General features: G+C 39.4%; 2 protein-coding genes across 3 annotated transcripts in view; one reads left to right on the top strand and one right to left on the bottom strand.

Annotated features, from left to right (window-relative positions):
- Positions 1-2,639: 2,639 nt before the first annotated feature.
- On the top strand, positions 2,640-24,654 carry LOC23687963 (U4/U6 small nuclear ribonucleoprotein Prp31). The gene is made up of 5 exons (XM_011495139.2): positions 2,640-3,113; positions 5,225-5,429; positions 5,492-5,746; positions 23,835-24,198; positions 24,260-24,654. The coding sequence occupies exons 1-5, from the start codon at positions 2,735-2,737 to the stop codon at positions 24,596-24,598; spliced, it is 1,542 nt and encodes a 513-aa protein (XP_011493441.1). The 5' UTR covers positions 2,640-2,734; the 3' UTR covers positions 24,599-24,654.
- LOC5570578 (kinase D-interacting substrate of 220 kDa) overlaps positions 24,643-24,886 on the bottom strand; it is a 116,552-nt gene continuing 116,308 nt past the window's right edge. For both annotated transcript variants that reach the window (XM_021848557.1, XM_021848558.1), the window contains one exon: positions 24,643-24,810. In XM_021848557.1, coding sequence (XP_021704249.1) covers positions 24,764-24,810 — 47 coding nt within the window. In that variant the 3' untranslated portion in view covers positions 24,643-24,763. The remainder of the gene's footprint in view (positions 24,811-24,886) is intronic.

Below are 24,886 nucleotides of genomic sequence, written 5' to 3'. Positions count from 1 at the left end.
AGATTGCATTGAATCATGTTGGTGTCTTCAACCCCGCTGAAGACACCGACTCGATTTGATGCAATCGCGCACTTTTATTAGCGTTCCCGCACTTGTAAAAACTTCTGCGATTGTCCAGTGGTGAAAGAAATGCGGAATATATTCTGGTGCGGAATCATTAGAATTCCATCGGAAATTGTTGAGATTGTTTATATATCCGACTGGATGCTAATTTGATTGGAACCCTTGCCAATTCTACCGGAATCCTTGTAAATTCTACAAGAAATATTGCAAATTTGACCGTAATTATTGTGAATCCGACTGGAATCCTTGGGATTCCGACCGGGATCCTTGGGATTCCGACCGGAATCCTTGGGATTCCGACCGGAATCCTTGGGATTCCGACCGGAATCCTTGGGATTACAACTGGAATTCTAGTCAGAATCCCGAGGACTCTAGTCAGAATCCCAAGGATTCCAGCCGGAATCCCCAAGATCCCAGCCGAAATCCCGAAGATTCCAGACGATATCCAGCAGGAATCCCGAGGATTCCAGTTGTAATTCAGAGAATTCCAGTCGGAACTCGGAGAATTCCAGTCGGAATTCGAAGGATTCCAGTTTGAATTCGGAGTATTCAATTCGGAATTCAGAGGATTCCAGTCGGAATTCGGAGGATTCCAGTCGGTATTCTTATCAAAATCTCTTTCCAATTCCAGTCAGAATCCCGAGGATTCCAGCTGAAATCCCGAGGATTCCTGTCGGAATTCAAAGGATTTATGTCTGTATTCCAAGGATTACAGTTGGAATTCGGAGGATGCCAGTCGGAATCCTAAGGATTCTAGTCGGAATTCCAAGGATTCCAGTCAGTATTCTTATCAAAATCTCTTTCCAATTCCAGTCGGAATCCCAAGGATTCCAGTCGGGATCCCAAAGATTCCGGTTGGAATCCCAAAATCCCATAATTCTCCGAAATCGATACTAGGATTCTTACGAGGATTTTCGAATGTTTCATAAACTGCTATCGGATTTCCAATAATTACATCAAATTTCTAGTATTCTAATCAAAATCCTGAAGTTTTACCCGAATTCCCAAAATTTTGAAATTTCTACTTCATGCGCATCAAGCATCAGATTTCCAAAACTCCAACCATAATTTCATATCCCACACCGAATGCTTGAATTCAAATCGAATAGCAGCGCAACTATCGCGCTGCTAAATTTGCTCACCCGATGCTTTCCGAAAGCAGCGCTGTCATTTTGCTACCCCGGTTAGCAGCGCCCGGTAAGGATCAGCGTAATGATACTGCGCTATGTAATTTAGTTTAGTCGCGCACCGTTACGGTTGCTCTTAGTGAATAAAAATTCACAGTTTTTTGTAGCTTAATCGAAAGAGCGCATTTTTCTAAGTATAACACGATTTTATTGCACTTCAATATCTTAATGTTGATATTATAAATTGTTAAACAAGATTTCAATCCGTTGACTCAATGACATTTCAATTTACATAATGACAGCTCGTCACGAAGTAAAATTTGCCGAGGGGTGATTCAAAAGTGATTTCCATACTAATTTCAAACGTGTTTTAAAAATAGTTCCAGGTCACGGAAAATTGTAAAATTTTGGATTCTAGTTCAATTTTCAACGTAGATTCAGAATTTGTAAAAAACTGGATACCCTTAAACAAGCCAATTATCCGTGACCTGGAACTATTTTTAAAACACGTTTGAAATTAGTATGGAAATCACTTTTGAATCACCCCTCGGCAAATTTTACTTCGTGACGAGCTGTCATTATGTAAATTGAAATGTCATTGAGTCGACGGATTGAAATCTTTTTTAACGATTTATAATATCAACATTAAGATATTGGAGTGCAATAAAATCGTGTTATACTTAGAAAAATGTGCTCTTTCGATCAAGCTACAAAAAACTGTGAGTTTTTATTCACTAAACAAGCCAATTCTTACAACTGGGCGATATTCACTTATCGCCTGGGACATCCTGGCTACGAAGAACACTGTGTATCGATATATGGTTGTCATGGGCCTGGTTTTACCACAATTTTTATATAAATACCTGAACACAAATCAAAAACACAGAAACGATGTTCACGATCGAGGATAGAAAAACAAGTTTGTTGATATTGACTTGCTACATCTTTTTATTGTTGTCAAACAGATGAGTAGGGTTGCCAGTCGCATGGACTTTTAAAGTGTTTCATATATGAAGTTTAATAATTGACATATTTACATTTGGTTTTCTGGCAACTGTGTGTGTACAAGAAAAAAGTGTGATGGGTAAAGTACATCAAAAATCCAACTTCCAAAGCCATTAGCAAAATGATCGGATCGATCTTGGCTTTTCGTCAGTACAAAGATCAACAATTTATAGCAGTTCACGAAATCTGTTTCTTGCAGATATATGCGGCAACTATATTGTCGGGTTGCTTGAAAAATACCTATTTTTGTCTTATTTCCGCGATAATTTCGTTCACTGATTTCATTAAACATTTTAGGACCCTATTTCACTGTGAAATGCCTTATGCTCTGCATGGTTTCTATAATAAAATTCATTTCAGTGTAAAAATAAAGCCGCCCGGTTGGTGCTCGCTCTGCTCACATCCTTTTTGCACAGCCCTGAATGTGACAAGCGGCTCCGCTTGTTTGTTTATTCCTAAATCGAAACACTTCAAACGTTTTAAATTTTATCCAAAGAAATTTGTGCATTTTTCGTGAAAAATCATCAATTTGACTAAACATGTCGCTTGCCGATGAACTGTTGGCTGATCTGGAAGACGACAACGATGAGTCCGAGGAGCTACAGGACGCCGTTAAGCAGGAAAGTCCTGATGACCTCGACGAAGACCAACAGCAACTTTCCGCCGGGGATGAGGAGGAAGCCATCATAATGGACGTTAAAGATGAACCCATGGAAGTGGACGTAAAGGTGGCCTCCATACGGGAGATCTGCAAACTGCGGGACTCTGCCCGGCTGGCCAACGTCCTGACACAGATAGCGAAGTTCGTGAAAAACCCGCGCAAAACATCGGAGATGATCGGGAACGTGGAATCGGATCCGGAGTATCAGCTGATTGTCGAAGCCAACAACATTGCGGTGGATGTAGACAGCGAAATTTGTACGTATTGTCCGACTCTTTAGATATCTACAAAACAAAAGTTTCATGTTCACTAGCGCCATCTAGTGACAAAATTTTGATTTTTTTTTGTCATGATATGATATCGCTTGAGCTACTGAACAACTTTGCCGAAGACGCTATTTTTTCGAATGGACAAGCTCATGTGATATCTACAAAACAAAAGTAAAAGTTTCATGCTCACTAGTGCCACCTAGCGGTCATATTTGACGGATTTCACGCCAACTCGACAAAGGGATTGGCAGCACCCCTTCAGAATTCAATGAAACTTTCTGGGTGTGAAGACTATGTGAAACTAAGATACTTTACATACTTTTTTTTCAAAATCGATCTAGACTAACATTTGGAAAGGGTCAAAGTTTATTTTTACTTTTTTTATAAACCCGTATAACTCGAAAACGGTAAGACCTACAAAAAAGTGTTGTATGGAGGACTGTCGTGCAATTTCCTGACGTTTTAGAGAAAAATATTGAAAAAAATAAAAACACATTTTTTACACTGAAAAAAAAATATTCAAAACTTTAAAGTCGATTTAAAAAAAACGGCCATTTCAGATTTTGATCATCCTTAAGCAAAAAGTTTCGTATTAAATTTACTAAAAGTCGTCCATACATTGCAAATTGGGCATATTTTAAGGAAAAAAGTTTTTCTAACATCGATTTTTTTAAGTCCCAAAGTTTTTTTTTTTACTTTTTTATAAACCCGTATAACTCGAAAACGGTAAGACCTACAAAAAAGTGTTGTATGGGAGACTGTCGTGGAATTTTTTGAAGTTTTAGAAAAAAATATTGAAAAAAATAAAAACACATTTTCTACATCAATATCTGAAATGGCCGTTTTTTAAATCGACTTTAAAGTTTTGAATATTTTTTTTTTCAGTGTAGAAAATGTGTTTTTATTTTTTCAATATTTATCTCTAAAACGTCAGGAAATTTCACGACAGTCCCCCATACAACACTTTTTTGTAGGTCTTACCGTTTTCGAGTTATACGGGTCTATAAAAAAAAGTAAAAAAAAAAAACTTTGGGACTTAAAAAATTCGATGTTAGAAAAACTTTTTTCTCTAAAATATGCCCAATTTGCAATGTATGGACGACTTTTAGTAAATTTAATTACCAAACGTTTTGCTTAAGGATGATCAAAATCTGAAATGGCCGATTTTTTTAAATCGACTTTAAAGTTTTGAATATATTTTTTTTTCAGTGTAGAAAATGTGTTTTTATTTTTTCAATATTTTTCTCTAAAACGTCAGGAAATTTCACGACAGTCTCCCATACAACACTTTTTTGTAGGTCTTACCGTTTTCGAGTTATACGGGTCTATAAAAAAAGTAAAACAAAAACTATGGGACTTAAAAAAATCGATGTTAGAAAAACTTTTTTCTCTAAAATATGCCCAATTTGCAATGTATGGACGACTTTTAGTAAATTTAATTACGAAACTTTTTGCTTAAGGATGATCAAAATCTGACCGTTTTTTTTTTTAAATCGACTTTAAAGTTTTGAATCATTTTTTTTTCCAGTGTAGAAAATGTGTTTTTATTTTTTCAATATGTTACTCTTAAACTTCAGGAAATTTCACGACAGTCCCCCATACAACACTTTTTTGTTGGTCTTACCGTTTTCGAGTTATACGGGTTTATAAAAAAAGTAAAAAAAAAACTTTGACCCTTTCCAAATGTTAGTCTAGATCGATTTTGAAAAAACAAAATATGCAAAGTATCTTAGTTTTACATACTTTTGACATCCAGAAAGTTTCATTGAATTCTGAAGGGGTGCTGCCAATCGCGTGTCGAGTTGGCGTGAAATCCGTCATTTCGAATTAAATGAGATGTTTGTATATAGATCTCTGTCTATCGCTCCACCTCCAGAACAACTTCACTGAAGACCCCAGATTTGAAAATTATCTGGATTTTGAGATTGTGGTCAATCATCATCGTTTTCAAATTGTGGTCTAATCAAACCGTATATAGTGTTCATTATTCTGAGAATTCTATGTACAATTCGTAGCTGTGGGATTGGTAGTGTGTACTCAAATTTTACTTCACAACTATACAGTAAATATTCATACAAACACTAAATATTTTTTTGTAGCCATCATACACAAATTCGTAAAGGACAAATACCAAAAACGTTTCCCGGAATTGGATTCGCTTATTATGGTGGAAATGGATTACATACGTAGCGTCAAAGAACTGGGCAATGACTTGGACCAAGCGAAGAACAATGAACGACTACAGGAGATCTTGACCCAGGCCACTATCATGATTGTTTCGGTAACCGCTTCAACCACTCAGGGGTAAGTTTGGCTGTCTGCTGTTTCAATTAATATGGTTTATTCAAATCATATTTCTTCTTCAGAACTCGCCTGGAACCACACGAATTGCAGCAAATCTACGAAGCCTGTGATATGGCCATAGAACTCAGCGATTTCAAAACCAAGATCTTTGAATACGTTGAAAGTCGAATGACATTCATCGCGCCCAATTTATCGATGATCGTTGGTGCGTCTACGGCTGCCAAATTGGTGGGCCTGGCCGGTGGTCTTACCAGGTTATCGAAAATGCCGGCCTGCAATGTGCTTGTCTTGGGGGCGCAGAAGAAAACCTTGTCGGGGTAAGTAGATAGATCAAAGACGGAAGGTAACCGCGTTCCTACTCCGATTGTAGAACCCATTGAAAATTTCGTAGTTAAGGGGACACGGGAGACCGTGTTATTTTCCCTATCTTTCGTCTCACTCTAACAATAATCATCAAAACTTTGTGGAAGCAAATCTCGAGTTTTAGTGAACCGATGAAGCTGAAAATTTATCAGGTTGTGCACTACATATACAGAATCATAGTGATACATTTTCGCATCGATATATGGAGTGGTTCTTGGGATTTGCTTCTTGAAATGGATAGGGTGATTATGATGACGACCCGTGCGGCCTTAACCGTTCAACGCAGCAGTTCACAGTATACCCACATTTGCCAGCTCTACATTTAATGCGGCCAGGGATTCCAGCGATAGTAGGCCTCTTTGGTTGGTGCAGCTGCTACCCCACTCCACTGCCCATGCATTAAAGTCACTAGCTATCACTATTGGCTATCATCCTGTCGATTATGTGGAAAAATTCCTTAATCGACCACCTTGGGGGCGCGTAACAACTGCAATAGAACACGCCGTTGATTTTTGCTATCGCAAAACTGTCATTTGAGATAGAGACTACTTCTTAGATTGGGCATCGTCCTGTCATTCCTATATCTGCTAGCTGTTGAGACCTATCCGCCACCCAGTTCCCGTTGTTGGTTGGTATGCGTTATGGGTCCGATAGTAACACCACGTCAGTCTTCGTTTCCGAGACTGACTGCCAAAGCAGCTGTTGGGCTGCATCACAATAGATAAAATTCAAATGTGTTACTTCCGTTTTGGCTGCTTTGATACTCCGATTGTGCCCGGACATTTGGGTCCGCCCGTTAAGTGTCCGTTGTCTGCTCTGTCGACACATATTAGATGAATTCCATGTCAAATCGGTCAATCGCCGAACTCGACTATCTTCGATTTGGATTAAACTTCACACATGGTTTCGGAATAATAAAATAAGTGTTTTCCATAGATAAAGAGATCATTTTGACTCAAGAGTAATTTTTGAAAAGGGCCTATTGGATTTTGCAAACAACTTTTTTGAAAAAATCTAGCTCCGAAACTGTCCATTTTAGAGAAAAACGTTCTAAGGCGAAGTTGTAGGTAACTATTTGGACGATGTAAAAAAAATACACACTGAAAAAAAAATTTTTTTTGATAAAAAAAATTGAAAATAATCCTTAAAATTCGAATTACAAAAAAAACATTTTTAATATTTTTTTAATTTTCACCATAAAAACTTAATAAAAAACATGATATTTGGGAGGTGGTTTCATGATGGAGAAATGTTTTATAAAAAAGTTTTTCTAATAGCAACTTTTGCTCAATTTTCAAAATCTTGGTTTTTTCACGGAATAATGTCGTCTTTATCATAAAATAGGAATCTTAAAATTATTTAGGATCATAAATATATTAATGATGAAATCTCTAGAAGCGATCATTTTCGTGATATTTCAAATCAAATGTAAAATATATATTTAAAAGTGATGAAATAGGTCCTTTTCGTAAATCAATCGCGATTCTTTATCACGAACAATAAGTTTTTATGAGTGCAGATGATAGTTCCCACAATTTGCCCATGGATTTGCATAGCATTCAACAATATTACTTATTTCTGTAACAAAACCGCTTGTTATATCGTAATACAATTTATTTTATTTTTCATCTATTTCTAATAACAATTATTTAACATGTTTTAAAATCTTATGTATACTTATTTCATCATCGTTGGAAAATAGCTTTGCGGCAATTTCGGTCTCCGAAATCGGAACAAAAGAGTGGTATTTCTGAGTGCCATTTATCATTTTTGCCTGCTGATGGATAGTGCTCCATTCTGCTACACCTTGGTCGTATTCATCTTGCGACACGTAACAGAAAGACAACTTCGTCAAATAGTCATTTCTCTTTTGATTTGCCCACTCATATAGCTCTTCTGCATTTCTGATTGGATGCTCATGCTCTACAGCTATGCTGGCATTTCTTGCCATTCGCTTCAATGTGCCACCTATTGCATCACAAGGTCCTTTTCCATGCGACGTCGCAAAGAAAATGCCATTCAGCATCAATATTGTACTTAGTTTTGTATTTACAAAGGCTTGCAAAATTTTTCCTGTTTTTGTACTGGGATGCAGCACCATCTGACATAAAAATTGCTTTTTTAAGCTGAATTCTAGATGTTAAAAATTTCATTAATTTAGAAATAAAAACTTGCACCGCAACCGTATTATGTGTTAGTACATTCGATATAACAATAAAACTCAAATTTTTCAGTGTTCCTGCTTCTTTGAAATAAACAACAAACGGATGAATTGTCGCTTGATTGTTTGTCCAATAACTACTTTGAGCGGCATCTTGAAGTACAAACGAATAGTTCTCAGAAAAATCACATATTATTACAACTTCTCCATCCTTTAAAGTGGTTTTGGCTTGTCTTAGAAAGGTAGACTGCTGTGTTTTGATGTAGTCATGAACTACCAATTTTTCCAACCGTTCACAAAAGTACGATGTGAATTCATCCACTGGTTTAACAATTGTCTCCAGATTACATCGATCGGTTGAAATCCACTGCTCGAAACAGACCTCTGATAGTCCACGTTTCTCAATTTCCGCAGAAAAAAGACTTTCAAACTCAGGAAGGGTCGGACAAGTTTTGCACTCACGTAGATAACAATATTTCGACCTTGATGTTGAGCTACATAAAAGTTGTTCACAATAGTGCTTGTAATCATTTTCGAAACAGTGTTTTTTGAGAGCATGCAGCATCAGGTTCACATTTTCATGGATGGTACAAACACAAATATTATGAGATCCTGAGCTGCCTATCAGTCTACAATGTTTGGGTCGTACTTGGGCAAATGAACTAAATCCTATCGTATTCTTACTTACTTCCTTAAACCTTATATAAGCTTCCTTCAATGTACAAACTAATAGTCGTTTTTGAACATGAATTCGTTGCCCATCCTTTCTAACAGAAACGTAATCATTCTGTCCTGGCATAGCTCTGCTGATATGGTCGCTTTTAAAGAACTGTAGTACATCGTTTCTCACCTCGGGATCCAATCCATGTCCTGGCTTTTCTTTTTGAGGAATAGCTAATATTCCCTGATCTTTCGATAACCCGCGTGCCTGTGAAATGGTTTTAAAATATTTTATTAAATAGAACTTACATCATAGGTTAGTTGTACTGTACCTGTGACACGATGTACTTGTTTGCACCAAACTCATCAATAATTCTTTGGCTCGACCAGGATTTTGGCAAAAGCGATAATATTCGCAGTTGATCGTTTCTGGAACATGATGGTTCGGCAAATTTCTCTTTCAGTTGAGAAATAATTTCATCGAAGTCAGCTGCTTTGGACTTCACCAGCTCAAGATCGTCTTCTGCTCCGAAACCGAAAATGTGATTCCGCACCCCTTGAGTGATTTCCAAATACTTTTTCTGGGGATACTGCGTCTTCCGCATCTTCTTCGTAGATATTGGTGAAACACTGATTCCGGCTACACCTCTATTGAATAATTCAATATTATGTGTTCTCGAATAGGTATCATCGATGGTGTCCTGGGAAGACGTTGAGATGAATGATGCAGCTGATGGTACTTCTTTCAAAGGCTGCCGCGATGAAGATGGTTGTTGATGTAGAATGGAGGCTGCTGATAAATGCTCATCTCGCTGAAAGTCTTCAGCAACAGATTGTTCCATGGTTTCTGGAGCACGTACTTTTAGAGAATGCAATCGGCATGTTTCACAAATTAACAGCGACGTGTTTAAGTTGATTGCTCCGTCCAGTGTTTTTAGCTTATCTACCATTTTTGTTGTAAGGTTACGAAGCTTCGATGAGCATCGTCTCGATTGAAAAGGTCTACAACACTTCACCTTATTGATCTTCATGTTCATGCGTTTTTAAACTGAAAACTAACTTTCTTTTTAAATTCAATTAACTGGTTTCCACGTTTAGGTGGCACGTGTTGACTCCGCGCGTGTATGATAGTAACTGACAAACACTTTATCTCGTGATGACCACCACTATATCAAAGTAAGCTATGACTCAAATACAATAGCCTACTACAATGGAAATTGGAACACGCCTAAAACAGAGAATTTGTTTATATAGAGAAGCGCGGATTCTGAAACCAAAGGTTCCAATTGAACCGTCAAACGTGGTTCCAATCGAGCAAATTCAATGACGAGAGGGATTCGCGATAAGGGCCTATCTGACAAATCAATAACAATGAGAAAATGATCAATGAAATTCTCATGTGCAATTTCAAATCCCAATTGGATAAAATATACTCAAACTTTAACCTTTTCACTTTAATACACATTTCATAAACCTAGTTTTAAAATCCTCATTAATACCACACACATCTCCTACAATTCCCCTAGCTATTTCGTACTCAAAATATCTTTAAAGGTTTCGCCTAAAACGTACTCTAGAATTCCAGTATCGCCCAATGTTATGAGCCTGTAATCGATATTATTTTCAGTGTCGCCCATTACTTTTGCGCCGTGTTTACCTTCTGGTTCCAAGTAAGCCCACCATGTACGCCTTGTTTATTTTTTGTTTGCAGTGTCGCCGTTTACTCTCGCCGTGTTTTGATTTCGATTTCAGATGCGCCCATCACTTTGTTAAACAAAAACACAGGCGTAATCAATAAAGTGTGTGGTTTGGCATGAGGTGAAGTTTCGTCTTCTACAAATTTGCGTTTTTTGAATAGTTAAATTATCGATAGGGGAAAAGTTCAAGTGCAGTGAATAGACAATCGAGCTACAATTTCAACGCTATATTTTCTTAAATTGTGTACATTTTGTCAGTTTCGCCTGATTCGCGAATCTTTCTAGATGAGACTCAAAGAGATGTTACGCAAAAGAGACGATGAATGTGTGTTAGTGAAAAGCGATACGAAAGTGACGTCATCAATAAGCTTGGTTTCTTATGGCGGCTGACAGAATGACACGCACACTAAAATTTTGTTTGAATGACCTCAATTGTTGATAGTCGTTGCAAATATTGTTTATAAACAAAGTCAAAATCCTCTCCGCGTTTCTCTAGTATAATCAAATTCTCTGGCCTAAAAAAGCTACAAGAAACTGAGTGCACACATCTACTTTTTTCGCTCTTTCGCATGGTATTAATAAACGGTTTTCAAAGCAGATTTCTGACACTGTTAGTTTTTGTTTTGTAGTAGAATTTCAGACTAAATCGTTGTTGTTTGTTAAGAGTGTATTCCGTTTTAAGATTAGCGTGTTTTCAGTGTATTCCGTTTTCCGTGTTTCATGTTTTTATTAAATTCCGTTGAGTGTGTAATTTCCGCTGTAAGATTGATGAATAAAGAAACCATTCTAGTTGTGACAAGCGAACCGCGTGGACGTCATCCTATACTTCGGATCCGAAATACAGACTGCCCCTTATAACTCAGAAGTGGGATTTTTTCTCGCGCAATCGTGTAAAAAATGAGCCGTCTAAACCGCGAAGAACTTGTTGAGTGGCTGCAGCAGAATAAAGTGGAATTTCCGGAATCCGCAACTTTACGTCATCTGCGAGCATTGTATGAGAGTTCCAGTGGGGCCCGGGGCGGAGCACTCGAAGATGAAAACCCCCCATTGCCAGCGGATGATGAATTGGACGTGGAATTGCGCGCTCTGGAAAAACGTCAAAGGATCCTAAAGCTACGCCGACAGTTGGAGGAGGAGGAGCGTCTGTTAGTGAGACAGCCGGAAGTGAAAGATGTAACAGGCTCCATCATGCGTTTTTCTGGAGGAGATACTTGTGACGCCAACCGATGGCTCGCCGAATTCGAGTCGACATGTGAAACGTTGGGGGGTGATGATGTTTTCAAGCTCCGATGCATACGTCAGCTCATGGAAACTGGAACCGAGGCCGAATGGTTCCTCAGGGTAGATAACTCCGCCAACTACCGGGAATTCCGTGCAAGCTTTTTGGAGAATTTTGGGTATCGTTACTCGGTAGCAGAAGTCATCGACAAGTTGCGGAAAACTACGTTCGGAAAATCGAAGATGTCTGTTACTGGTTACATCCTACGGATGCAGGAAATAGCATCGAGAGCCAACATCGAAGAAAGTCAGGTTGTTCAGCTAATCATCGATGGATTTCAGGATCGTTCGGCGAATATCGCAGTTCTTTACCCGGCCAGGAATCTTGCAGAATTGAAGCAGCTTTCTCGTCGGTATGCGCAGCTGCGCGATATGTACCATGCTCAATCTTTGCAACGACCACCAGTTCAGAAACCAAGATCGGAAGGAAAGCCAGATTCAACGAGGTGCTACAATTGCTCCGGCATTGGTCATCTATCGATGGATTGCAAGGAACCACGTCGAGCAAAGGGTTCGTGCTTCCGTTGTGGCTCCACGCAACATCTTTTGAAAGAGTGTCCAAAACCAGCACCACGCAACAACAATCAGGTGGCCCTAGTGGATGAGTTTCGTCGGGACGCCGGAAGAGATTCCGCTGCTGAGGAAGCAGCAGCAACACTATCGGAACTAAATATTGTAAGTATTGCTTTTTCAAATGACATTGACACGCAACAATGTAACACTATTGTTTCTTTATTCGACACTGGCAGTCCAATTAACTTCGTACGCCGATCGCTGGTTCCTCCGCTGTGCAGTTTGAGAGAAAAAATTGATTCTGGATATAAAAGTATCGGTAATCATCCTTTATGTACTTATGGAATAATTGATGCGATTGTAATATTTCGCGATCGGAAAACTATGATTAAGGTACATGTTGTACCAGACAGTTTCATCTGCGTCCCATTGCTTTTGGGTCGATGTTTTCTAGAGAAAATTGGTGTCACGTTGTATGACACAAAGTTTGTTAAAGCTGCCAGAGTAAAAACTAATGTAGAAGTTGGGCTAGAAAAGGACCAAATAAAAATTGATGGGAAAGTGTTACATTGTGCGTTTGATTTTACGACTGGCATGGATTCAAAAACGATTACGAAATGCTCTCAGTGCAGTCAACCATCGCCTTCAGTGACTTCTGATACAATGAATATTCCGTCTGCCTCTGATTCTTCCGTTCCGAACAAGGGACAACAGTGTGTCCCGACATTACGAAGTTGTGAAATATGTTCCGTTCCGTACCGTCATGATCTTGGTTCCATTCCATTCCGATGCGAGAATTGTTCCGTACTTTCGTGTGTTCCCGATGTGTTCTGCATTGATACGATTGATGACGTGCAAGATTATAATATTGATACGAAGTTAGATCGTAAAACTAGAGAGGCTATACGTGACATTATTGAACACAACTATTCCGATTGGCAGTCGATCCCTGCTGTGAAACATGATTATGAAATGAGGCTTAGATTGACTTCCGATGTTCCGATTAGTTTTGCTCCTCGTCGACTTTCGTATTCCGATAAAAAAGAAGTAGACAACCTAGTTGATGTCTTATTGAAGGAAAACATAATCCGGCCCAGTGATTCCCCTTACTCTTTCCCTATCGTATTGAGAAATAAGAAGTCTGGTGAAAAGCGATTGTGTATTGATTACAGATCTTTGAATAAAATAACTGTTCGCGATAGTTTTCCCATTCCGCTAATTGATGATTGCTTGGAACGATTAGAGGGTAAGAAGTATTTTACAGTACTCGATTTGAAGCACGGGTTCCATCAAGTTAACGTTTCCGAAGATAGCATTCCGTACACTGCGTTTGTGACGCCAAGTGGACAGTATGAGTATGTTAAGATGCCATTTGGGTTGCGTAATGCTCCAGCGGTATTCCAGCGATTTATTAATAGAGTGCTCGAACCCTTTTTGAAGGAAGGAACTGTCACTGTTTACTTGGATGATGTGACGTTGGCAACAAATACTGTTGAGGAACATCTTCAGCTTCTGAAGCGTGTTATGCGACGTTTAGCAGAATACAGACTTGAAGTGAAATTCAAGAAATGTTTGTTCTGTTATACAGAGATTGATTTATTAGGCTTTACGATAAATCAAAATGGCATACGGCCAAATAATACCCATCTGGAAGCTATTAAAAATTTGCCATTTCCATCAGACGCCAAGGAGGTGAGTAAATGCCTTGGTCTTTTTTCCTATTTCCGTCGATTCGTTCCATCCTTTTCAAGCATCTCACAACCACTGCGTGAATTGATCAAGCCAGGCGTAAAGTTTATTTTCGACGAGAAGTGCAAGGATGCCTTTTCAACTCTCCAGAATAAATTGGTTTCCTCTCCGTTGTTGGCCCTGTACTGTCCTAATAGGGAGACTGAGTTGCATTGCGACGCTAGTTCTGAGGGCTTTGGTGGTATTTTGTTGCAGAAACAGGAAGATGGGAAATGGCATCCAGTCGCATACTTTTCAAGACGAACTACCCCCGCTGAGTCTCGCTATCATAGTTTCGAGTTGGAAACTCTGGCTATCATATATTCTCTTCGTAAATTTCGTATATACCTTGAAGGCATTCCGTTTAAGATTATTACTGACTGTAATTCGTTAACGATGACTTTGAATCGTAAAAGTGTGAATGCACGAATAGCGCGCTGGGCTTTAGAGTTGGAGAACTACCACTACACGATTCAACATCGTAGTGGTAAGTTAATGACACACGTTGATGCTTTGAGTCGATATCCTTCAGTTTATGTTAAAACGATTGATAATTCTGGTCAAATCGTCTCCTCTGTTAGTCCAGATGATGTTTTCTTTCAGTTACAAGTGACTCAGAACCGTGATTCCGAAATTGTTAAGTTACGTAGTGAGTTAGAGACAGGCGTGGTCAAGGGTTTTGCGTTGGAAGATGGATTGGTGTACAGAATATCCAATGTAGAGAAGTCTGATAAACTTTTACTCTATGTTCCGCGCGAAATGGAAAATAACATAATTCGGCTTGCGCATGAAAAAGTTTGTCACATGGGGGTGACAAAATGTATTGATCAGATAAAAATGCATTATTGGTTTCCAAACATGAAGGACAAAGTTAATCAATACATTCAAAACTGTGTACGTTGCGTTATGCATTCAGTACCGCCGAGCAGTTCCGCACGAAACTTGCACAACATCCCAAAGAAGCCCATTCCATTCGATACTGTACACGTTGATCATTTTGGTCCTCTTCCATCAATTGTGTCTAAACGGAAACATATTTTTGCTGTCGTTGATGCATTTACAAAATACGTGAAATTGTATGCAGTAAATTCGACTAGCACCAAGGAGGTATGCATTTGCCTTGACAAGTATTTTGAAAACTATAGTCGGCCGAGGCGAATTATCAGTGATCGTGGATCTTGTTTTACGTCTTTGGAGTTCAACTCATATCTACTGGATAATAACATTGAACATGTTAAGGTTGCCACCGCGTCCGCCCAAGCAAATGGCCAAGTTGAACGGGTTAATAGAGTGATAAAGTCGATGCTTGCCAAACAGTCGGAGCCCCTTCAACATTCTGATTGGACCAAGATATTGGTTAAAGTAGAATATGCTATAAATAACTCTGTACATTCTGCTACTCAACAGACACCTAGCATGCTACTATTTGGTGTGAATCAACGAGGTCGTGAAGTAGATGCTTTATCCGAGTTTCTGGAGGATGTCAGTCCTTCCAATTCTGAGAGAGATTTGATTTCACTGCGAGAGTTGGCTTCCGGGAACATAAAGATTGCCCAAGACCGAAATTCCGCCTATTTTGGAAAACGACATAAAGCTCCCCTCACGTTTTCTGAAGGTGATTTTGTGGTCATTCGGAACATTGACACAACAATTGGAACTAATAAGAAGTTTGTTCCAAAATATAAGGGTCCATATCGCGTATATAAGGTACTTCCAAATGATAGATACGTCATCAGGGACATAGAGAATGGACAAATTTCTCAATTACCCTACGATGGTATAATAGAGGCATGCAGAATGAAGCGATGGGTTGACTGGAGGAAATCTGAGGGTGGAAAATCTGAACCATCGCCTCAATCGGAAATAATTAATGATCAAATGTGTCATGACTGAGAAAGCAATACTTTTCATTTGTGTTATTCTGTCTCTATTAATTTCCTTCTGTGTTTACTAATATTCCGAGTCGACCGCGGAAAAATTCGGTTGCACTTTCTTTTCCTGTGTACTAATCTATATGTTACATGATCGAGTCGATCAAAAGTCAGGTATGGCCGAGTTGTAGTAGAATTTCAGACTAAATCGTTGTTGTTTGTTAAGAGTGTATTCCGTTTTAAGATTAGCGTGTTTTCAGTGTATTCCGTTTTCCGTGTTTCATGTTTTTATTAAATTCCGTTGAGTGTGTAATTTCCGCTGTAAGATTGATGAATAAAGAAACCATTCTAGTTGTGACAAGCGAACCGCGTGGACGTCATCCTATACTTCGGATCCGAAATACAGACTGCCCCTTATAGTTTTAAGCTGAATTGGTTAACTGTTTAACATTCACTTCGATGAAAAATGTGTTTATTATTAGCTCGATAAATGGAAAGCGATAGGTAACGAGAGCTTAACTATTTAATAATAATAGTTCAGGTAGTAGAACAGAATGGATATTAATTAAGATTAATAATTATTGTATGTTTTTCAAAACAATAAAAGAAATCATTCATCTTCAAAACAGCTTGTTCAATTTTCAGGGGCGTTCAGGGATGAGTTGTGGGAACTATCATCTGCACTAATGAAAACTTGTTAATGATGGAGAATCGCGATTGATTTACGAGAAGGGCCTATTTCATTACATATAAAGATATATTTTACACTTGATTTGAAATAGCACGGAAATGATCGCTTCTAGAGATTTCATCATTAATATATTTATGATTCAAAGTCTGTTTATGTCTGTGGGATATACCTCAGGCCGAACAGCGATCCCGACAAGTATGCCACTCATGCTGACAGTGTGCAACAAATAATGCAAAAGACTTCCGACGGTGATTCTGTGCTGATAATCGGTGACTACAACCTGCCTCATCTGCACTGGGCATATGACGACGATTTGGATTCACACCTACCGACGAACGCGTCTTCGGAGCAAGAACTAGTGTTCACAGAGAACATGATTGCCAGTGGTTTATTGCAGATTTGTGACGTACGTAACTCAAACGATAGACTACTTGACTTGGCCTTCGTCAGCAACAGTAGCGAAGTTGAATTGTTCGAAGTGCCATTCTCGATTTTACCTCCTGACCGCCACCACAAACCGTTCGTTTTACGTTTATTCACAAGTGAATTGGAGGCTTCGCATGCAGTGTCGGCCCAGCACGATTTCAACGATTTCAACTTTAACCGTTGCAATTACAATGCTGTAATCGAGGAGCTGAGCTTGTTTAGATGGGAAGAACTATTCCAGGAGACCGATGTTAACGCAGCGGTTGCCAATTTCTACAACGTGGTTTTCGGGGTAATACGCAGACACACTCCTCTTCGCCGATCTTCTCCTCGCCGCCCTAATAGTTTACCGTGGTGGAACGCTGATCTTCGTCGCCGGCGAAATGTCCTCCGCAAAGTGCGTCGCCGTTTCCTGCAACACCGTTCCGAAGAAAACAGATCCCTGCTACGTAGACTCGAGGCTGAATACAACGAGTGCGTCTCTTCATCATTCCGTGAGTACATTTTCCGCATCGAAGATGAGGTTAAGGCGGATCCTTCCGTGTTTTGGCGTTTCTTCAAAGAAAGGAAAGGGGCACAATCACCCCCATCGGAAATGTCTTTTGGTGGCATAACAAGTCACAGCCCTACGGAATCAGTCGAACTTTTTGCTGATTTTTTTAAATCAGTGTACAATCCCTCGTCTCCTTTGATATCTGCGGATGCGTTGGATTTGTTACCATCTTTCGATATTCATTTTCCGTGTCCGACGTTTTCAATAGCAGATGTCACCGAAGCCCTGAACGCCATCGACTCATCGAAAGGTCCAGGATCAGATAAACTTCCTCCTGTTTTTATCAAACGTTGTGCTGAGGTACTCGCAATACCTGTTTGTCGGTTATTCAACTTATCCTTGACTGAAGCAATTTTCCCAGACGCATGGAAGTTATCTGCAATTACACCGATACATAAAGCTGGAAACCTTCACAAGATTGAGAACTATCGACCGATTTCGATCCTCTGCTGCTTAGCGAAGACTTTCGAACGCTTGATTCACGACAGAATGTATTCGGCTGCCAAGCCCCTAATTTCACAGTATCAGCATGGCTTCATGAAGAATCGCTCTACTACTACCAACTTGATGGCGTATGTTAGTTCGCTGAACCTCAGTATGGAAAAACGCTTCCAAGTGGATAGTATTTACGTGGACTTTTCTAAAGCGTTCGACAAGGTACCGCACGACTTAACCCTAAGAAAGCTCGATAGACTAGGTTTTCCTGATTGGTTCATTAACTGGTTGAGATCGTACCTGCGTGATAGAACCGCTTATGTTAATTTAAAGTCTGTTGAGTCTACGCGCTTTCCAACTCCTTCGGGTGTCCCACAAGGTAGCCACCTGGGACCCTTGATATTTATAATTTTCGTCAATGACTTAATCGATCGAATCAATTCACATCGTCTCATGTATGCGGATGATTTGAAAATATATCGAATTATAAGCTCGTCGATCGATTGTGCCGCGCTACAGCAAGACATCGACACCGTATCTAGTTGGTGTGTATTGAACGGTATGGAGATGAATGCGATAAAGTGTAAAGTGATTAGTTTCACCAAATCGCGGGCGCAAATGAGATTCGACTATAGCGCGAATGGAACGTTGTTGGACCGCGTAAAATCTATTAAAGATCTTGGAGTTGTTATGGACGAAAAGTTGAATTTCAACGAGCACGTTGCTGCGACCACTGCCAAGGCCTTTGCTGTACTAGGATTTATTCGACGAAACGCATCCGAATTCCGTGATCCATATGCTTTAAAATCCGCTTACTGCTCGCTCGTAAGAAGCATCCTGGAATATGCTGTTCAAGTATGGGCTCCTTACCACGAAACTCAAATCGCTCGTATAGAAAGAGTGCAACGATGCTTCGTCCGATATGCCCTGAGGAGATTACCGTGGTCAAACCCGATCGTGCTGCCTGCGTATGATAGTCGGCGCCAACTAATAGGGCTGGAGTCACTACGCCATCGAAGAGTTTACCTTCAAAGGATGTTCGCATATGACGTAATAAGTAGCCGGATCGACTGCCCAGAGCTTCTGCAACAGGCGAATTTCTTTGTCCCAGCGCGTCTTTTACGTCAACGTTCTTTAATCAGGATAAGTCGACACCGTACTGTTTTCGGCCAAAATCATCCACTCGAAAAATGTTTTAATCTTTTAAATGATGTAGATATTTTTGATTTTACTATTGATAGAAATCGTTTTAAGAATATTGTGAGACAAATTTATTAGTAAGATAAGGGGTATTCAGTCTGTACAGCAAAGCTGAAGACGGTGTTAAATAAATAAAATAAGATTCTAAACAATTTCAAGAATCATATTTATTCATAAAGACGACAAAATTTCTTTAAAAAACCAAGATTTTGAAAATTGACCAAAAGTTGTTATTAGAAAAACTTGTTTATAAAACATTTCTCCATCATGAAACCACCTCCTAAACATCATGTTTTCCATCAAGTTTTTATAGTGAAAATTTAAAAAATATTAAAAATGGGGTTTTTTTGTAATTCGAATTTTAAGGATTATTTTCAAGGTTTTTTCATGAAAAAACATATTTTTTTTTCAGTGTGTATTTTTTTAAATAGTCCAAATAGTTACCTACAACTTTGCCTTTGAACGTTTTTCTCTAAAACGAACAGTTTTGGAGCTAGATTTTTTCAAAAAAGATAAGTGCAAAACCCAATAGGCCCTTTTCAAAGGTTACTCTTGAGTCAAATTGATCTCTTTATCTATGGAAAACACTCATTTTATTATTCCGAAAGCATGTGGGAAGTTTGATCCAAATCGAAGATGGTCGAGTTCGATTTCTTATTTTTTCGACTGATTCTGGATGGAATTCGTCATTAGGCACTTAGCGACCTGCTTACAATCCCTTGTCCTATGGCCTCCGGGGCCGCATTTTCTGCACATCTTACTTCTGTCACACTGCTCTTTGAGGGCAGCCGAGACCTCTCCTGCACCGGTGACCTCATCCAGATTTTTGCACTGGAGAGTCGCTTCAGCAGTAAGGGATCTTACATCAACCTCGTTGCCAAGTACTTCTTGTGCCAGTTGCTTATAGACTGCACCCTTTTCCTTGGAGTCCTGCACCACCACCAATCCTAATCCGCCTTATGCTCCGCACATCTGCGTCCAATGGCGATAACTTCTCCGTACTTCGCATCGCCTTCAGAACCTCGGCGTATTTCGCTTCCTCCGTTTTGATAACGAGGACTTCGCCTAAATTTCTACGTTTCGCTATTTTCGGTTTAGCTCTTTTCCTTGGGCTCCGTTTTTCGGTTTTCTCTGTTTTTTTTTTCTTAATTCCAACTCGTATCCACGGGTTGCTGTTGCATTGCGCCCGTGGTTCCTGTGGATGCACTGCCTGGTTCGGGTTATCCCGTGGCACCTTTTTCTTGGCTTTCTTGGTCTTGGGCTTGGTGTTGGCCTCTCCTTTGTTGCCATGTCCTCTTAGTCGCGGAGCTTGGCTCATGTCAGCTTTTCCGCTCTGGAGGACGGCCGCGTAGGTCACTTTTCCCTTAGCAACCATACGTCTTTTCGCCACGTATTCAAATTCGGAAGGTCTCCTCTTTCGCATCACGCATCGAAAAATATCGTCAAATATATTCGCGTTGCCTGTGAAGGAAACACTTCGGTCTGACACGACTTAGTGTCTCTCTTGCCTTCTACCTTGCCAAGTTATGCTTGGCTTTCTCGCTTTACAGCTAGGACCGATTGTCGTAATTTCAGTGGACTTGTTTCCAACCCTTGCTGATCACATGTTGCACTGGAGCGGCCAGTGCCTGCCGTCGTCACAATATCCAGGCTTTTGCCATCACTGTTCTCACTTAAGTTGATGTGGGTCGCCTCCTTTCTTGGCGCGAACCTTAGCCGGTTACTGATGGGTCTAGAAGCCTCTACTTCACATTCCGCTAGTTGTTTGTTTTGATGGATCATCTCTTATGGGCTCTAAGAGCCGCTATCCATCCCTAAGAGCCGCTATCGCCTTTATGCAGGGTGGCCACCGAACCGGGAAAAACGGGAAAAGCGGGAAAAAGACGGGAATTTGAATCCACCGGGAAAAAGACGGGAAAAACCGGAAATTTGAGAAGATCACCGGGAAAATTGTTTTGAACGAACATCTTCAAGCTGTAATCTGCATAATTACCTCCAAAATAAATTAAAGAAAGTAGTTATGTTTAATAACATTCTCATGGCATCCGCAATTTCGAAATAATTTCAAACATTAATTATTTAATTTCTACTATGCTACATCATATTTCTTAAAACTGCTTCACTCTTTTCTAAGCAACGTTTAAAAATATTTTTTTGAATTTTTATTCTCGCACTGTCAGTGCTAATATTTTTTGAACTTTTCTCTATTTTTTTTACTTGATGTTTTGAATCAAAGTTTAATTACTTATTGCAGATTGGTTAGCACTCTTCTGTAATTGTTGGATACCACAACTAATCTTGAAAACAAGCCTTTATTTATAAAAGTGTTTGTCACTTGTTATCTAGTCGACAAAAGTTTTGAATAAGGGCGCGTTTGCGATTTTAAGTAATAACGATCAAGCTGTTACAGCGCATATAAAATGTGTACTGGATATTGTACAAAAAGCATTACGAGAGGGTGGATGGGTGTCAAAAATGATGATTTTCGGTGTTATTAAAATTGTGAGTGAGCCCTATGTAAGTGCTTCTACATGTGCGGATTTGTTTCATCCATACCTTGAACTTATTTGCTTTAGACAAGAAAATTCAATGGTTTAAGAATTGAAATAATTTACATTACGTTAAAGAACTACTTGGGCATCTTGATGATTTACTTAGACACCTGGGGCTTTTGTCGGCCATATTATCTGAAATTCAGCATTAAGATGCGCTTAAGGTGATTATATACCAAAGCCAAACCATACAATTTTAAGAGCACGAGTCTATTTGGTTCTCAACAGAGCTCTGAGCTAAAATTTTGATCGTTTTATAATCACCAGAATGCAACCAATCCATCAAATATTCAACGCGAACGGTTGTCAGGTTCTCTAGATCCTCAAACTTGAAGTTGAAAATTTTAAATTTGGCTTAAAGGCCTGTTGGTAAATATGGTTCAAATAGCATTCAAATTAAACTCCTGTCGTGTCAAGAGTAGGATCTGTTTTATTAGCACAATTAACCATCTCTTTCTCATGATAGATAGCTCCAGGGCTTCATTGATTTTCGACGAACACGAGACAAATCGATTCAGATAAATACTATACCATGTCATAGTTTTCAGGATAAAATGCTATATAGATTAGAACAATCTAATAGTTAACTTATTATTATAGTGAAACAATCAAATTACTAAGAAAAAAAATAAGTAAAAATTTTTGAATCGTTTAAAAAAAATATTGCAGTACTTTTTATAGACACGATATAGAAAAAGTCTATTAAAGTCGTTGGAAAGAATGGATTAAAAACCGGGAAAATTAAGTAAAATATACCGGGAAAACCGGGAAAAAAGCGGGAATTTCAAAATCGAAATTCGGTGGCCACCCTGCATATTGAATTCATAATTTCCTTTAGTTACTGAATAATACATCAAACAATCCGAATATTTTGACAACATTGCTTTATTTATAAGAGCTTCTAATATATCAATCGTTATCTATAATCGGCTACAAATTAAATAAAGACTCATGTTTCAAAAAATCGAAAGATTGAAATACTTTCAAATAGGGTGATAATGAGATGTAAAAAAGAGGCATATCTATATAAACTAAAATGGAGTGATGTTTGTATGTCGCGAGTTGGCTTGAGAACGTGACGATCGATGTGAACAATGCTTTCACTTTTTTTCATCAAGGGATCCAACGTGTGTTTGTGGAATAATGTTTTTGAAAATCCTCCGATAAAGTTGAAAAAGGGAAATGCGAATTTTTGTCAAAGCCTCTACGACCTACTGGTCAATACAACGTTTGACGGGACAGCTGACAGTTAATAATTATGGACTTGGTAGCTTTTAAAATAAACCCATGTCAAAATGAATCAAAAGTACCAAGAGTAGAAACCGTCCTATTGGCACAATTGGAGGGGATTAGAAGCAAAAGGTTGTGTGACAGAAACTCAGTTTTGATAAAATCGACAAAGTTTTTTTGTTCCATACTAATTTAACGGGAGCCAAAAAACAAGCCAATCTTCTACGAATAATCTACAGTCAACCCTCCATGAGTCGATATTGAAGGGACCATCGACTCATGGAAATATCGAGTCATGGAACAGCAATGCTATGGAAAGCTGTTTGAGGGGACCATCATAGTAACCATGAAATTTTAATTTTAGTATGGTTCCATGAGTCGATATCGAGTAATGGAACATCGACTCATGGAGGTTTAACTGTAGTTTTTCCTATTGGATGTAAATATCAGTATTTTTTTTAAGTATATTCAATTAAAAAACCGGCCAAAGGGTCACCCTTTTGCGTTTGGGCCCCTCAATTAAAAATTGGGAAAATTTGGAAAATTATATCGGGAAAACCGGGAAAAAAGCGGGAATCTCAAAATGGATATTTGGTGGCCACCCTGCTTTATGGTCCCATGGTTATATATGCAAGCAGGGAGTCCATGCCATAATTAGTCCTTTATGGGGTACTATGTTCAGAGGCGGATCGGCGCATCGGTGCTTTGGTACTTTAAGTGGCACCGGTCGCTTTGACGGAGTTGCATTCGGATTTTTGTGGTTTTTATGAAAGTTCATCAGAGCCAACTGTGAACTCCACCACATCTTTTGCAGCTCCCCATATTGCAGAGGTCCTGAGGGGGTCCGTTAAGCCCTTGGACTTACGTCCCAGCTGCCCCGGTAGATCTTACCTCGTAAGGCACCACGTAAAGATGATCTATTTGCGGTACGAGTGCAATGCAAGAAACGCAATAAAATTGTTTATGTTAGCAAAAATATAAAACGCGCTTCCAATTACACTGATTTACCTTGCCCCTTCTTACCCAATTTATTTTGTATTTTCTCAGCTTTTCTAAGGTGGCGATGCTGCCCCACACTGGATACGTTTACTATTCGGATATTGTCCAGGACACGCCACCAGACATGCGCCGAAAAGCCGCCCGCCTGGTAGCTTCGAAAAGTACTCTGGCCGCACGCGTGGACGCTTGCCACGAAAGCCACATGGGCGAAATAGGTCAACGGTTCCGGGAAGATATCGAAAAGAAGCTAGACAAACTGCAGGAACCGCCTCCGGTTAAGTTCATCAAACCGCTTCCTAAACCCATCGAAGGTGGTAAAAAGAAGCGCGGCGGTAAGCGAGTGCGCAAGATGAAAGAACGCTACGCAATAACCGAGTTCCGCAAGCAGGCCAACCGCATGAACTTTGGAGATGTAAGTTTAAGGACATGTCCATTTTCTCCTCACAATCTTAATCAAAATTATTTTTTCCTAGATTGACGAAGACGCCTATCAGGAGGACTTGGGCTACACCCGTGGCACCATTGGCAAAACAGGAACCGGAAGGATACGTTTGCCACAGATCGACGAAAAGACCAAGGTTCGAATCAGTAAAACGCTGCAGAAGAATCTGCAAAAGCAACAGCAGGTTTGGGGCGGAAGTACCACAGTTAAAAAGCAAGTTTCCGGTACAGCATCCAGTGTGGCGTTTACTCCGCTGCAGGGATTGGAAATCGTCAATCCTCAGGCTGCAGAGAAACCCGCCAGCGAAAGCACGGCTAAGTATTTTTCCAACACGTCCGGGTTTCTGTCGGTGGGAAAAAGGACAACATAAGGGGATTCGGATTGTTACTGTTGAAATGAGCTAATAAACATTGATTACTACAATCATTTGATATTCTATTGAAAAACGCAAAACATATCACACAGATTAAATAGATAATAACTAAGTTCCTTAAAAGTAATCTGGTGGGATTGTCCGTTATCTATTGTTAAAATCCTATGAAAAATGACCATCCGGATCATTAATGCTGTACTGCCTCTTTACTGAAATCGAAACAGAATTCAGTTGGAATTTATAATACTTTGGATAACAATGAAGAATTGTTGCCAACATCCGTTC

This window comes from Aedes aegypti, chromosome 3 (genome assembly GCF_002204515.2).
Source record: "Aedes aegypti strain LVP_AGWG chromosome 3, AaegL5.0 Primary Assembly, whole genome shotgun sequence".
Lineage (NCBI taxonomy): Eukaryota > Metazoa > Arthropoda > Insecta > Diptera > Culicidae > Aedes > Aedes aegypti.
The sequence above is the reverse complement of the archived record's forward strand: the minus strand, read 5'-3'. Positions and strand labels throughout refer to the sequence as shown.